This window comes from Saccostrea cucullata, unplaced genomic scaffold, assembly GCF_032062105.1.
Source record: "Saccostrea cucullata isolate Sc308-1 unplaced genomic scaffold, CSIRO_AGI_Scuc_v1 ctg557, whole genome shotgun sequence".
NCBI classification, from domain to species: Eukaryota; Metazoa; Mollusca; class Bivalvia; order Ostreida; family Ostreidae; genus Saccostrea; species Saccostrea cuccullata.
Genome location: NW_026923042.1, coordinates 171,603 through 188,577, shown reverse-complemented (window position 1 = coordinate 188,577; position 16,975 = coordinate 171,603). Strand labels below are relative to the sequence as shown.

The 16,975-nt window shown below is 33.2% G+C and overlaps 3 protein-coding genes across 4 annotated transcripts in view; 1 reads left to right on the top strand and 2 right to left on the bottom strand.

The window, feature by feature from the left end:
• Positions 1–1,249: 1,249 nt before the first annotated feature.
• On the bottom strand, positions 1,250–1,893 carry LOC134263000 (actin, alpha skeletal muscle-like). Its single transcript, XM_062745300.1, is given in 3 exon segments — positions 1,250–1,581; positions 1,584–1,734; positions 1,867–1,893. Coding segments are annotated over 3 exon segments (429 nt in total). The 3' UTR covers positions 1,250–1,330.
• Positions 1,894–4,178: 2,285 nt separating this feature from the next.
• LOC134263009 (charged multivesicular body protein 2a) overlaps positions 4,179–16,975 on the top strand; it is a 98,169-nt gene continuing 85,372 nt past the window's right edge. Inside the window, exon 1 of the mRNA XM_062745310.1 lies at positions 4,179–4,191. The gene's annotated coding sequence lies outside the window, so the exon portion shown is untranslated. The remainder of the gene's footprint in view (positions 4,192–16,975) is intronic.
• On the bottom strand, positions 7,686–9,634 carry LOC134263008 (actin, cytoplasmic type 5-like). 2 transcript variants are annotated; one of them, XM_062745308.1, is made up of 2 exons: positions 9,447–9,634; positions 7,686–8,739 (listed from the first exon to the last, which is right to left on the bottom strand). In XM_062745308.1, the coding sequence occupies exons 1-2, from the start codon at positions 9,570–9,572 to the stop codon at positions 7,759–7,761; spliced, it is 1,107 nt and encodes a 368-aa protein (XP_062601292.1). In that variant the 5' UTR covers positions 9,573–9,634; the 3' UTR covers positions 7,686–7,758. The 2 variants fall into 2 exon arrangements, with proteins under 2 accessions (XP_062601292.1, XP_062601291.1); XM_062745307.1 differs by having other exon boundaries at positions 7,687–8,763.

The following is a 16,975-nucleotide window of genomic DNA, read 5'->3' as shown; positions in this document are numbered from 1 at the left end:
AAGTGTTAGAGTCATCACATTTGCAGCTTTTTTATTTCTGCTGAAACCATTACCTAATTATTGATAATTGTTAATTTCAAATACAAAGTCATTTTCGTGAATTTTTTCTCATAGAAAAGTTTTCTAGGTAATCAACATATTTCGAGAAGAAATTTGACTTAGGGATTTGTAAACTCTTCAAATATAGCGCCAATGTTTTCCAATCATCTTTAAAAAAGCTTAAGTCTTTTCTTCTTCATTAAATCTTAATAGAAAAAGTAAAATCCTTCATGTAATTAAGAACATTAATAAACTAAGCAATTTTTACGAATATATCGACTTAATGCTAATTACAACGTGTTCAATGATTAAACCTTTTAAGGTTTCAAATTTCAGATATTGAACATACACTCATTTTCTTTCTATAGAATTTAAAATTAAGATTACTTCCGAACTCCAGTACACTGTATATAAGTTTTTTTTTGATAAGTTTTATATTTATATAATATATTCAGTAGTCTTGCATAAAAAAAATATCAGTGGATGAAGTTTGTTTCTTTAACATCCCTTCGAGAATTTTTCCCTTTTACTTTCACACACCACCATCTGCCTGTGATTTTAGACCTGTACTTGGCACTTAAGGAATTTTTTTCATGTCCGAGTGTCATGACTGCGACACAATACCTAGAGTTTTAAGGTCATCGACCAATAGCCAGAATCCACATAAAGCAAGTAATGGGATTCAGTTCCGCTGCGTAAGGATCAACTCCTTAATATGTCAATGTTGAACAAAGACTGCTACCGCTTATCCACGTTAGTTGCTCTAAAGATATTAAACATTCGCTTTATATCTTTTATATACATTCATTTTAGATTATAAATTTGATTTAACAAATACGGGTACAACTAAAAAAAATTCTTTTCAATATACTGTTGTAATTTGATTCGTCTTCAATAAAAGAATAAAAACAAAGTATTTCTTGATTTTTTTTATTAACAGGTTGCATAAGAGTATGGAAAGAACAAAATAAAAATACTATAAGCGAAATTTTGGAGATGATTTATTTTGGCATTATAAGCGAGGATGCTGAGATCACTTAATTGAATATCGCTAAAAATTAATTGCATTTAAGTTTAGTCGCTCTTTGTGTGAGCTTTTTATTGAATCAAAAATTACTTATTGCTAAATATAAATACCCATTTTTAATGACAAATCACTAGATTTACGACTCGTTAAAATTTCCACTTATCCAGTGTATAATTAAATTATACTAAAAAAGTTAAACTATCTATGTTCTTGATTTGCAAATTATTAAGGGCAATAGAAAAATTGTTAGGTTTTAACTAAATACTAAAAGCATTTTCTATGCACAATTGAAGGACCAGATTCGTCATATTCCTGCTTACTGATCCACATCTGTTGGAAAGTGGAGAGGGAGGCAAGAATAGAACCACCGATCCAGACGGAGTATTTCCTCTCAGGTGGAGCGATGATCTTAACCTTCATTGTAGACGGAGCCAAGGCAGTGATTTCTTTCTGCATGCGGTCAGCAATACATGGGTACATGGTTGAACCACCAGACAAAACTGTGTTAGCGTACAATCCTTACAGATATCAACGTCGCATTTCATAATGCTGTGGAATGTTGTTTCATGAATACCAGCAGATTCCATTCCAAGGAAAGAAGGTTGGAACTTGGCTTCAGGGCAACTGAATCGTTCATCTCCAATTGTGATGACCTGGCCATCGGGAAACTATAGAAAACGGGTTTACCTTTAGTTGAAAGGATTTGAGGTTGACTTGACTGGTTATCCGATACAAGAGAAAATAAAAACGAACAAAAAAGACAGGAGCAGAACATCACAGGCATACGTGAAGAGGCGTACGTGAAGACCGCTGTTTAACAATTCCATCATAATCAGTTAGGTTTATGAACGGGATTGTGAATTTGTTTCAAAAGAATTAAATCCGCAATTCTTTGGTAACACTAGGATTTAAGATACCTGAACACTAAAAGAAATTAAATACAATACCGAATTTATGCTCTTAAGAATTTTATTTGACACACAGATTCAAGAACAAATTCACAAACACTACGCCCTAGGTTTTTACGTTGTCAGTGGTGCTCCGACAGCAGATATTTAGTATGTTAGAACATTTTATCGGAGAGAAAAATGTTATTTATAGAGATATTTCATTGAAAGTTTTAGGCACTATTATACAATTATGGACTCTTTTGATGTTGAATATGGTTTGTTCTTCACCAGAAAAATATTCACATTGACCGAGACAAAGCTGAGGTCAATATGTATATTTTTCTGGTGAATAACAAACCATATACAACACCAAAAGAGTCCATAATTGTTTTATTATATAGTCGGTATTTGATTAGATAAGGAATTGATGGCTGTATGACGACAACATTTTTTTGCGATCTTCCATTGTTCCTTTCCGAGTTTCGCTATGTGTAAGACGTCCAAATATTAAAGAATAATCCTGAAATAGGTTTAAATAATTGTTTTCCTGCTCAGATACATAGCTCGCTGCGGCCGTTGCAACCATTGTTTACAACATTGTTCGATGTTTCGATTTTACGCCACAATGCCGTTGCACGCGCATTGACCCTCCGGTGAACACGGCCTAAAATCCGTTGAATATCATGCAATTATGGACTCTTTTGTTGTATTGAATATGGTTTGTTATTCACCAGAAAAATATTCATATTGACCGAGGCGACGTCAATATGGATATTTTTCTGGTGAATAACAAACCATATTCGTTTTTCTGGTGAATAACAAACCATTGAAGGCTGTATGACAACAACATTTTCATTTGCGATCTTTCATTGTTGAAAAAAAAATCTCCAGATTATCATTGTAACATCTGTGTTTTCCTTTCCGAGTTTCACTATGTGTAAGAAGTCCAGATGTTAAAAAATAATCCTGAAATAGGTTTGAATAATTGTTTTTTTGCTCAGATACGTAGCTCGCTGCGGCCGTTGCAACCATTGTTTACAACGTTGTTTGATGTATTTAATTGAGACGTCACAATGCCGTTGCACGCGCATTGGCCCTCCGGTGAATGCGGCCTAAAATCCGGTGAATATTAAACATTTATTGCATGATAGTGAAGGAAATATGAAGACTTATTCAGCCAAGAAAATCATATTTTCCGAGGGCTTCGCCCGAGGGGAATATGATATTTCTTGGCTGAATAAGTCTTCATGTTTCCCGAACATTCATGCAATGAATTGTTTATTATTAATTGTTTACCGAAACAAGCAAAGCCTTTGAAATAAACGTAGACTTTCAAATTTGGCACCGCTCTCAAATCCACTTTCATTGTTAACGTAAAGTTACTATAAAACCCTTTGGTCAACACATTGTCATCAGTTTTGTGACGTCAACCAGGCTATTGTGACGTATACTACTCTCGGGAGTTTTTGTTCAACGAACGAGAACTATATTGCAGGAAAATTCACTAGGTGTTCCGAAGAGGTGGAATATGATGCGTGCCGACGACGGGAAATATAAAGTTTTACGGCCCTATCACGTGATAACCTAGAACCAATGAGATAAGGCGTTGTGTAGAATATTTATAATGAGGTATAATAAGTAGTGTTATGAACTGTTTGCGTTTGTATAGATTATATAAGGACTATAAATAGACTATATAATAATACAAAATGTTGATAATGATGTATACCAATTTTTAACTTAAGTTTATAGTGTAAGTGAAACAAAAGATATTAAAACTGTTCTCGTTTTTCTGGGACAACCCTCGTACATTTTAAAAAAAAATAATAAATACAAACCTGTAAGTTTTGATATAATTGAGAACAACAACTTCTGATCAAGAAAACAAACATTTGTAACCGCAAATGAATATTTATATTTAACTTCATAATTTTTTAAAAATATTTTTTGTTTCATTATTCCAATTTCGAAATTTATGATACATGTATTGCTCTAATAAATTTTTCAGATAAAAGAATTTTTGACAGTTTTCTTTTTGCATTGATATTAGTAGAATTTTTATCATTCTAATTTGCTGAATGAAGGTTTTCGTATAAAATTGCAACACTGAGTTTTCCACGGATTTTTTGTGAGCCAGACCATAAGAAGCACACAACAGTATGAAGTGTAGGCAGGGTTTGGGAGTTTGGTTTACATCTCTCTTGTATTTGATCCCATCGTTGCTCAGATTTAATGGTACGAGATGGGTGAACAAGGCGGGCAAAAATGCCAATATTTGGACAATTATGAAGTGAAAAATAATATCTCTATTATATCAAAAACGTTAAGTAAAATGTCTTAAATTTACAAAATCTACGTTGATCCAAATATAATGCTTTATTTGAATACTTGCATTTTAATGAATGAAACTATAATGATCAACTAAGTCATTTAATAGTTAATCTAAGTTTACGAAAACATCATATTTAGCAACCGTCTCGTTATGTTTCTCCTATTTTATTGTTTTGCTATTATATTCCTATGTCTGTTAAAGAAAAGATAAAAAAAAATATTGTAATCTTATACAAATATGTCATGTGCACATCAATGAAAATGTTTTTAAAATCTGACAATTGTTAGTGCAGAACGTTTCAGAACAGTATTTCTTCTAAAGTTGAGGATATATGTTTCATTTAAAAAAAATATAACATACATAACATTTTTTTATTTTACAAAAATTATAATTTAAATAAATTTAAAAAAAATTATAATGATTTAGGTGGCATAAAAGTGTCAAAACGATTAAGATTTATGACTGTTTTGCATTGATACCATTTATCAATTTATCATGACGTTTTTCGTATTGTAGCCTAACTTTTACCGTACGGTTACCTGAGGCGGGGGAGAGGTCTATGTAACAGTGATGTTGTGAACCTGGAGACCCTCAATACTCAAGATGTCAAAAAATTATTTACACGTAGCAGTACACAGAAAGTTTGTGTTAGGTAATCAATATCAACATTCCATGCTTCGTGTCTAACTTTGAGTGTAACTAATTGAAACAATTAAAATATTTCAATATAAAATTTATCTATAAACACTTTCATCGATATCTATTGAAGAAAAAAAATTAAAAAGAAATATCGTTTTATATTCAAAACAAAAAGGAAGTAAAATTAAAGAAAAGAACTGAATAAAACTACAATTTGAAGTAATTACATCTTTTTTTAATACGTGTGAAAAAACGATACGCCTAAAATATTCCATTTACAGAGTGTATAGGCCTATCCGTAGTATGAACCTTTACCATGTGTTTTATCAGATAGAACGTTCTATCGTTAAAATGATATTGTCCTACGGACCCGGTTAAACGATAGAATTCATTCTGTGTATTCGTAATGTAGCAAAGAAAACACAGGCGATAACTCGTACTCTTACTCAGACAATCTAGAGAGTTCCGATTGTAAACATGGCAGGTAAATTTGAAGCGGGAGAAAAACGTTGAGAAATATAATTGGATTTTCGTCTTTAAATGGATTATCTTTCGGGATAAAAGTCATAAGCAATCTCAAAAAGGTTTTGATTAAATTGGTAGTTATTTCCAGTGCAAATCCTTTTATATTTTTCAAAATCGTTTCGGAGCGGATCCGCTCCGATTTGTCATATGGCAAGTATATGGGACGTATTCTAAATGGGGTGAGGGCTTGTATCGAGACACATTAGATTATTCGAACTAGTGTTTTATACAATGCACCGCCATACGATTATTGTTTACGTTGTGTCAAAAATATTCACCATTTCTTAATGATCGTGTGCTGAAATATTCTATTGTTTGCAAGATTTCTTTTAATTAAGAATTGATCTTTGTTCACTATCTTTACTTTTTCATTTCGAATATTGACAGACGTCAGGAAATTCGAACTAAAAGTTACAATATTGAAACTCGTGTGTCTGACATTTACAACATGTTGAAGATTGTATTCATAAATATATAGATAAAACATGGGATAAAGGATTTTTTATGCATGTCTATTGTGCTACATATCTTTTCTTATTTATTATAGTCCATTTATTATAATTTAATCGGCAAATAGAGTTTTTAAACTGTGCATAGACGGTCTAAATTCAGACATCAGTTATCTTGGTCGACAAATTGCTTAAAATTACCATACAGCCGTTGAAATTGAAAACAAATATTAAATAAAATCATGTTTTAAGTACATGTTTCTACTCTTAATATTGTTTTTTTAAATAAATTTACTAACAAGGTTTTTTTTTACCCCGCGTGTATACAAGGCGGGTACCTTGTACTTGTTTGACGCGCAACCAGGTAAATTGTGATCATAACATACAATCTCAAATTATCACACGTAGCTGGCCTGTCAATCAAATCAGAAGCTACTGTTTTTTTTAATGATTGACAGGCAGTAAATTATTGGTCTCGAACCAGGTAGATTTGAGGGGAGTTAACATAAATTAGATGTTTTTAAGTGTGTTTTGCCATTGACGAGAAATATTGCTCCTTGAAAAACCAGTTTACATATTCAAGATCCATTGAATTAACTAAAGCTGCAAGATCTTCGTTATTCATGCATTTTCTGTTCTTTAAAGTGCTTTGGATGTTAGATTGAAATGATTAAAGCGGTAGACAAAGCTGTAGACGTTAAAAGATTATTTATGCTTTCACAACTTAAAAACACCTTTTAAAAAGTTTAATATTTTATAGTTTTGGATCACGTGAAAGGGTTATGCAATACAGGGTTAAAGATATGTGTGTCACCAATACAGGGTTCAAGATATGTATGTCACCAATATTAATGCACAATGAAAAAAAGCACAAAAAACATAAAGTATTTCTGAACATTCATTTTCTAAAGATTATTTGTAAATAAATAAATAAATGAATGAATTCTTGCGCAACTGAAGGGGTAATTTTTTCACCCTAAGGATAATTATGTGATACATTGCAAATAAATGCAGTAATTTTGGGATCTCCTTTTCTTTTCATCGAGTAATTTTGTATAGTAATCTTAAATATTAAAATAAGATAACAGTGTTTTAGACCATTTTTTATGAATGTTTGTTTGCCCTCTTCCAATTCAGGATATATTTATTGGGTTGGTAAGTAGATTGGAAAAAAACAATTTCAAGAAACTTTCAAAATATGTGTTGCATGGATAAGACCAATGGTCAGAAGCCACATCAAGCAAGCAGTGGGATTCAGTTCCGCTACATAAGGGTCAACACCTTAATATGTCAATGTTGAACAAAGACTGCTACCGCTTATCCACGTTAGTTGCTCTAAAGATATTGAACATTCGCTTTATATCTTTTAATGCATTCATTTTAGATTATAAATTTGATTTAACAAATACGGGTACAACTAAAAAGAAATTTTTCAATATACTGTTGTAATTTTACTCGTCCTCAATAAAAGAATAAAAAACAAAGTATTTCTTGATTTTTTTATTAACAGGCTGCATAAGAGTATGGAAAGAACAAAATAAAAATACTATAAGCAGAAATTTTGGAGAGAAAAAAATACTATAAGCGAGGATGCTGAGATCGCTTAAATTGAATATCGCTAAAAATTAATTGCATTTTAGTTTAGTCGCTCTTTGAGTGAGATTTATAGTCACGCTAAAATTACTTATTGCTAAAGATAAATACCCATTTTTAATGACAAATCGCTAAATTTACGACTCGTTAAAATTTCCACTTATCCAGTATCTAAGTAAATTATATGAAAAAAGTGAAACTACCTATGTTCTTGATTTGCAAACTATAAAGGGCAATTGAAAAATGTTAGGTTGTAACTAAATATTAAAAGCATTTTCTATGCACAATTGAAGGACCAGATTCGTCATATTCCTGCTTACTGATCCACATCTGTTGGAAAGTGGAGAGGGAGGCAAGAATAGAACCACCGATCCAGACGGAGTATTTCCTCTCAGGTGGAGCGATGATCTTAACCTTCATTGTAGACGGAGCCAAGGCAGTGATTTCTTTCTGCATGCGGTCAGCAATACCTGGGTACATGGTTGAACCCCCAGACAAAACTGTATTAGCGTACAAGTCCTTGCGAATATCAACGTCGCATTTCATAATGCCGTGGAATGTTGTTTCATGAATACCAGCAGATTCCATTCCAAGGAAAGAAGGTTGGAACATGGCCTCAGGGCATCGAAATCGTTCATTTCCAATCGTGATGACCTGGCCGTCAGGAAGTTCGTAACTTTTTTCCAAAGATGATGATGCCGCAGCTGTTACCATTTCCTGTTCGAAGTCCAGAGCAACATAACACAGCTTCTCTTTAATGTCTCTAACGATTTCTCTTTCGGCTGTCGTTGTGAAAGAGTAACCACGTTCTGTGAGGATTTTCATGAGATAATCGGTCAGATCCCTTCCAGCAAGATCTAATCTCAAAATAGCGTGAGGAAGGGCATAACCTTCATAAATTGGTACTGTATGGGTGACACCGTCTCCAGAGTCGAGTACAATTCCAGTTGTTCGACCCGAAGCATACAAAGAGAGAACGGCCTGGATAGCAACGTACATTGCAGGAGAATTAAAGGTTTCGAACATAATCTGTGTCATCTTTTCTCTGTTGGCCTTTGGGTTGAGTGGGGCTTCAGTTAAAAGGACGGGGTGTTCCTCTGGGGCCACACGAAGTTCATTGTAGAAGGTGTGATGCCAAATCTTCTCCATGTCGTCCCAGTTTGTGACGATACCATGTTCAATGGGGTATTTGAGAGTGAGGATACCTCTCTTACTCTGGGCCTCGTCTCCTACATAGCTGTCCTTCTGTCCCATGCCGACCATAACCCCCTAAAATATATCATGTAATATTGTCGGATAAAATCAGCACTCAAGAGGTTACTTTCAAATTTACAGCCTACAAGTACATTTTGAGTTAATTTACAATTTCATTTTTAATATTTTTCAATTTTCTACGAGAGGCATCGGCGAGTGCCTAAAGCCTGACTTACATGAACATCTTAGAAATCCACATAATGTAATTAAGGTCAAATAAAATAGTAGTATAATTCAAATAAATAAAGATGATAATACATGTGTAATTGTATTTAAATAATCAATAGTTTTGTTACACCTAATTTTTAACTTATCGATCACTGATCAAATTGGTTTATAGAGCATCATGCCAATAGATTCATACTTTAACAATAATTAATTTGTAGCTGGAGTACTGTTATCTTTCATATATACATTTATTATGTATCTGTCATTTTCTGTTTTCATTGTATTGACATAATTGGATACTTGTTTCATCCTGTTTTTTACAATAATCTATCTTGCCATACCCTAAATGTGTCATGTACATACATGTATGTTCTGACTACTGGTAGTATATATGCATGGTTTTAATCAATTAAAAAATCGAATCTTGCAACATTGCAAGTGAAAGGCATAAATCAAAATTATCTGGAAAGTATTAAGTATAGTTACCTAGTTTTAAAACAAAACCAATTCATGCAAAATAAACTTTTTACCTGATGTCTGGGGCGCCCCACGATGGAGGGAAACACGGCCCTGGGGGCGTCGTCTCCGGCAAATCCAGCTTTACACATTCCAGATCCATTGTCTATAACTAACGCAGCAACATCTTCGTCACCCATTTTTAAAGAAGCTATGAGAACCTTCTCCCCTTGCAAGCTGAGAGGTAGTTTTGTTCACACCAAGGAAATGACTTGTTAAGGTTGTTTAAATACCGTGAGGTAGAAATAAAGTCAAGCAGAAAAAAAATTGCCTTATATGGCTAGTGCTGAATTGCTATAAATATCTCACATTTTTTGCTCAAATGCACAATGCGGTTCGAGGAATACGCGAATACTGCAAACGACATGGTGTTCATAAAGCATGACGCGTTAATATCGATTCAGCAAACTTATAAATCATCAGAACCTGTAACATATGTATTGTAGCTGCTGTCAATATCAAGTAAAAATTATATTGTTCCCTTCAAAATATTATCTGTTCATCTGTCTATATGTCTGAAGCATCTTACAACTTTATATACACCAAAGTAATAGATTCAACTACAATTACTTTTAAGCTCTTAGCGCGCATGCACAAGCGCTAACTAGAATGTCTTCAGATTCCATGATGATTTTCATGATCTTTCAACCATCGACCTCTAACGACCAATTATATATCGAGCTGCGTTCCATATAATACTTGCTTATCAACTTACGCGTAGTTTAATGAATGCCTCATGGAAAAGAGGTTGTAAATTGTAATAAGTATAGGTATAGTCACAAGCAGAAACCTGCAGGTATGCAGATTTTGAAGTTGGTGTTCAGGTTTTGACAAAAAATATCGCAAATCTTTATGAACAATTAGTATTTAAGGGACACATTTACGAAACTTTCTTTGAAAACAACAGCGGCAATCCGCTTGTGAGCTGAGATTGCGTAACAGCTCATAATAGAGAAAAGGCGCCACAAATCTATTACAGTATGACCCCACAAATCAACCAACAATGAACAGAAGAAGAAAGTAAATGAAATAATTAATAGAAATATGGGAATTTGGATGATGGCAAATGTATAAAAAGATGAAAATTTGCGATCGTTGTCCCAAGCGTGATTCTGCCTGCAGTGCATCTAGCTAGATTATCATTTCATCAGGAAATATGCCTTTCTCTTTTAAAATTTATATTGAAGTTGAATATATTTCTCAACATTCAAGGAATGGATCTACCACGTTCAGAATTCATGTAAAATATTTTGAAGAGGATGAGACGTTTGTTTATTAAAGCTGAACACTTCTAATAAATAGGCATTGCCAGACGGGTATATCGTTTGATTTCGTTATATACGATTGCAGAGTACCCAACATGTAGTACTCATTTCGTGGACTTACTTGTTTGTGTTTATTTTTATTTTTTTAGTGCATTTTCTGTTTGTAAATAATGTATTGACCTGTTTTTTTTCATGATACTTTTGTTCTGTTTTAGAAAGAATACGTAAATTTTGATAACGTCATCTCGGCCGAGTAGCAATTTGGCGCTGAAAGAGGTATGTCTACCCTCGTCGGATCATTACAGCGAAATACATTGAACTGATAAGCATTCTGCTCCTTATACATTATGTACGGGTTGTAAGGAAAGCGTTGAATAACAGAAAATATGGCGGGTTATGCCTTTTTACGAGTAGGGTTCAGCTTTAATATAGAAACTTCTGAATGTGTATGTTGTAAAATTATTATGCATCATGTATAACATACTGAAACGCATTATCCTATTTTAGAGGGAAAAATAATATATATAGAATGTAATTTTATATCTAAAAAGTACGGATATCTTCAACTTTGTAAGCATTGAAAACTTACCGATTGAATGATTTTTTCATGCCATAGCCGGAAGTTAAATTTGAATCCGCTAAACAGAAATCAATACTTACATTTTTTACAAAACATTTGACAAAAATATAGGTTTAAAATGTTTGTAACTGTTTATCAAAAACAATGCAGGAATATTTCGCAGAGTAAATTCTCCTTTCCTTTCCGGAAGAGATGCAAAGGCTTCCTTAAAACGACTAAAGTACGCATTTCTATTGCTCTAGCTGGATTATCTGAAAATAAAGATGATAGAGAGTTGCAGATGCAAAACTGTATCACACCATGACTTTGTATCATGACCATCATTGTATCATTGTAGAATTTATAAGGACAGATAAGTAAACAATCCTGGTTGAGATCCTTGCACAACAATCGCTGAACCAGTCTAATTAATTTTTGAGAGGATCTAATCCTAAAATGTTAAATTTTTTATGATATTTTAACCAAGTGGGCTCTTCTAATTAAATTTTCATTGAAAATCGTTGCATTTTAAAGCTGATAAAATAATCTAAACTTTCCCTATTTGACAATCTACTATTTGGAATTTAATTCTTGGCAATACATTGTACTTTCGGCATAAAATTGTTCAAATCATTCGATTGTCACTACTGTAAACAATGCCCCGGTAATCTCGTGAGATTTGAGCTTTCTCGACTCCCCCGCAAAAGAGCGGTAGTAAGTTAGATAACTGCGAGTAATCGCGATATTACGTATTGTAACGTGGAAATCAGTTGCTGTGCATGGCAGTCTTGCACACTGTTATTGAATGGCTGAGATAGAGGTGTTTTACAGGCAAGAAACTGTACTCTGTACTCAGGAGGTGTTTTACAGGCAAGAAAATGTACTCTGCAGCACGTTTTTTTTTTCGTTTTTTTTTTTCTTTTTGTAATAAGCATCTTTTTGTGATCATTATGTAATTTTAAAAACTGGTTTCACTATAAAAAAAAAAAAAAAAAAAAAAAAAAAACATTGGCAAAACTACCATCGAGATAGAAGGGAGAGCCGTTCGAAAGTTGATAACTGGACCATTCTTGTACCGCGTTTTACTCAAGTTTATTTTAGTGTTTAACTGTCCTTGGCATTACTTTAGAAAATTAACAAACAGTATCAAAACCCATTTAAACACATTTTCAATAGTCTGTGCGTCCGTTTCAGCGCCAATTTAGCACAATTTGAAAGAATTAGAGAAAATCAACCAAACCAGAAGTGACTTTGATCTTGGGCCAAGGCTAAAATTTCGCGTCACACCAGATTAAAACAGTGTTAAATTGTCCTGAAACAAACTATGAAACATAAAAAACCCCAATATCAATCGTATGAAAATGATATGAAATCGTTGCTCCTTACTGTCATATATCAGCTCGAGCATCGGTGCACATAGGTGCTAAACGTCCAAGTATATTGACCAAAAGGCCTCTGTCTGATAATGTACAGCAAAACTCGTTTAGTACGAACACGGATATAGCGAATTAACGGATATAGCGAAGTCTTTTTGGATCCCCACCTAAATAAATTCAATGAATTCTTATATGGTTATAGCGAATTACGGATATAGCGAAGTGATATCATAGGTTCCAGCGACTTCGTTATAACCGAGTTTTACTGTACTGTCAAATGTACGGATCAGATTCCCACTGAACACATCTGGGATTTTTTAAGGAATGTCAAAGTAACCCCCTCCTTCCACACAATTTCAACGCTTTTGAAAGATCTATGCAGTAGGCGTTCCAGCAGAAGGGTCAATCTTCTATTCATAGGTACATGACATCCAAAAGTAAAGGTTGTCTAGATCTTGTAGGAGCGAGTGGTAGTCTGACTCCATAGGGATTAATTTGTGTGAATTTTTATTTTGAAGGTACATCATTTCCTTGACACTTTGCTTAACATCTCACGAGTTACTTACATAAAATGTACGCAACATCGAACTTAAATACCTATCATTAACCATGAATTAAAGAATTTTTTTACTGTGTGCATTTGTTCTTTAAAACTTAAATAATGTTATGTGAACATTTAGAAGTTTGGTTCAGTGTACAATAATTTGATATTTATGTATAATTGTATTTTTAATTAAAACATTATCTGCCTGTTTTTATTATTAATGAAATTCAGAAAATATTGTGCACTTTATTTTTTTTTTTTGTTCTGAACATTAAAACCAGTACATGAAATTATCTGTTATTGAACATTAAGTTGACAATAAGCTGTCGATTAAGTGTAGAACTGAGAGTTTTGTCAACTAAATGTACGGTTACGAATGACTTAATGAATAGGTTAAAAATATCAAAATTTATTATGCTACATAATAGCATCTATTAATTTAAAGGATAAATGCGCTTATTTTTTTTTTTAGCAAAACTTTGTTTTAGGGAAAAGTTTAACAACATGCTTAAGATAGGACAAAACACCCGTGGATTCTATTTTAACCCATTGCTTAAAAAAGTACTGGAGGAAAAAAGAGTAATATTACTACTGTAAATCACTTTTTATTCGCGAAAACTTTATTTTCGCGTAATTACGCGAGACATGGTGCTCGCGAAAAAATTAATTCTCGCGTACAATAGCATTCCTTAAGATTATATATAGAGCAATAATCACAATTCGTGAAAATTATGTCTCGCTAAACAAGAGTTAATGACTATCTCGCGGAAATAAGGTGTCGCGAAAATATTGTGATCTACAGTATACTGACAACATTGAATGATCCCTGAAAGAAAAATAATAAGTTTTTGCAAATTTGCGTTATATTTTTGAAAAAATCAGAAAATCCTATATATTGGTCATTTGGGAGCTTACATTTTGGAATGTGTTTACGCTATCTAAGTGCAATAAACAAGCATGTAACGGTGTGTTATGAAATTCAGTGCAACTTTTGTTCCATATATAGTAGAGGGCTGATATTTGGACACATATATAAGGAGTCTCCATTCTTTATGTACTACAAAGGTCAAGGTCATATAAAGAGGTCAAAGGTCAAATACTGTGACGTCATCTACTGAATCTTAGTTTTTTGCCATTGAATTTATTTTAAATCACTAAAATATCTAAAACCATCAATTCAATTTTCTTTATTTTTACATATTTTATTTTTGGACCCATTTGAATCATTCTGTTAATTTTTTGTAAAAATTGAATCATAAATTTTCTCTTAAGAAAACTTAAACTGTCAGATATTTACAAGTGAATTTTCGTTTTCTGACTAAATGTATGTTCTTTTTTACTTAATATTTTACCCAAATTTTCCAATATCAATGTGAATTACTGATATAAAGTAACAAAAAGGTTATCTTTATTAAAAGTATTAAACAAGTTTGCAATAGATCAAAAGAAATTCTAAAATAAGGCTCATTCTCAAGTCGAATGTCTGATTTCACAAACTTCTCACAGGGGTCTGAAAGTCCGTATTTCAGACTATGTGGGCAAAAAATTGTGCGGTTGAATTCCTTTCATATCATATATAAAGAGAGATTCTGTATCCAAGAACAAAATATCAAAGTTTCAGTAAAATTGAATTTGAGAAAAAAATTTGACCTATCTATTTGGTCCTACCTTAATACTTGTTTTACACGAGAAGTTAAACCCTTTCTCTATTTCATTACAAATCTTTGTGTGTTTCTTGTTGTTAAATAAAGTCAATTACTCCTGACTGGTGCCATTTTGTAAATGCCAAGATACGATAATTATACCCCCAAGGGTATATTTTGCTGCTGCTACAGGATGGGTGACGGTCTACAGTGAGTGGTTTTCAAACACAATAAAGCTTTTCTATGCATTTTGAAAATTTCTGTATGAAGATACTTATGTCATTTCAATTAGAATTTAGGAGGTCATGTGACTGGTCAGTGAAATCGCGGGGTAAAAAATCAGCGCCGTGAATTTGGTCTAAAAAAAAGTGATATAAGACTGTGATTTGCACAAATGTTTTGTCCAGGTTGTTTTCGGAAGGGAAGTTCTTTAAGGAAATATCTTTTTTGAAAATTTGAAAACAAAGGCCCCTCTACTGGGAAGTACAGGTGACCTAGTAAAGCTTGAAAAGACTGCAAAGTGTTCAGGCAAGAAAGGTAACGTTGCCAAAGAGGTGTCTATAGAGGAAGGATATGGAGATAACGAACAGTATTCAATCCCAAAGTCCATAAAAAATAACGTAAAAATATCTTGAAATAACGGAAAAATCTGTCGTCAATTCAGTGTATAAATAATTGACTAACAATTGGTATTAAAAACGTCAGTCAGCATTTGACTCAATGATAAAATGTATTTGCTGACAAGGTCATTGTATCGACCATAGAACTTACGAAAGGATGTCTTTAAACGAGACTGCTGATATTCCTGTTTCATCAACTTGCTGGTCAATAATTTACCTCATTTAGAAATTGCTCATACATTGCGTATCTAACCAACTGAGATATATACAAACCGTATAAAGGTCATGAAGGTATATTGCTGCATAAGTATAGAGGCGTTTAAGAATTTGCAAGAGAGTGAAGAAGGGATCTGTTTAATCTAAAATATGTAGCTGAACAGTCTGAGAATAATTATGATTAAATGTATTTCATTCAGACGTGGATTTGTTACGTGCCTTGCTTATTAAAATTGACAGAAAAATAAATCATATGGAATAAGAAATTACTGATTCACGCTCCAGATCAATGAGGGATAACTTCGATATACACAATTTTGCATTCACCCAGAGTGAAAACTTAAATAAACGTGTTCCTGAAGTTCCATTAGAAACTCTATGTGTAGAGGTTGACTTTGTTTGTATTCACAGAAACAGTGTGGGGGTGTCAACTTGAGACCTGTGCCAATAACAAGAAAACTGATGGAATGTACTAAAAAAGATGAATTGCTCAGCGCCTAGAAGGCTAAAAAAATTGAGAATGTAAACCTCCCGTTCTTTATAACAACCCAAGCACCAGCTTCTGTAGTAGAGGAACGTAAACGTTTGTATGCAATCTCAGATTCATTGCGAAAACAAAACATTAAAACTAAGGTTGAGAAGGAGGGTGTTGTAATGCCGGACGGTAAACGGTATCAGGATTCGATCCCCAAACTTTATGCTGCTGATGCCCTTCAGATCCCCGTCGATGAAATACAAATTCTTGATGACTTTAAGGTAGAATAAACGGAATCAACTAAGATTAGCGCATCAGAAATATTCGCTACAGGAAAAAGTGTATGCTCGATGACAGAAGAAGAAAAACTCTATAAAAAAGTTTGTATTGACGCATACTCCGCGGCACCCTAATGTAGATTTTCCGCAACTTCCATGGAATTCCAAGGCATATTCCATGGAATTCCATGGAGTTTTTGTTCCACAGAATTCTTAGGAATTCTCCGGAGTATTGGGACGGAACTTTTTTCGGAATGATTTGGAATTTTGAATCTAATCTGGAAAAGAGCGGAACAATGCCAGATTGAAAATTTGCGGAGGAAATCCGTGGAATTCCAGGATATTTGTAAATCTAAGGAATTCCATGGAAATCCATGGAATTCCAGGATTCCAAATTCCAAATACATGTACAATGAAAACTGAAATAATTAGTGCCACATAATTACAAAAAAACTTAATAACATCAAAATTTTTCATAGATCAACTCTATATTTTCAAAATAAAAAAATTCATTGTTTCTTTTACAATTTTTTGAGACAAATATTGCATATACTCTCAGGTGTACAA

Bases quoted from the DNA above. Each gene is read 5' to 3' on its own strand.
- LOC134263008 (XM_062745307.1), bottom strand. From the start codon at position 9,572: ATGGGTGACGAAGATGTTGCTGCGTTAGTTATAGACAATGGATCTGGA. The intron at 8,764-9,446 runs GTAAAAAGTTTA...GATATATTTTAG, and splicing joins TGGGGCGCCCCAGACATCAG to GGGGTTATGGTCGGCATGGG.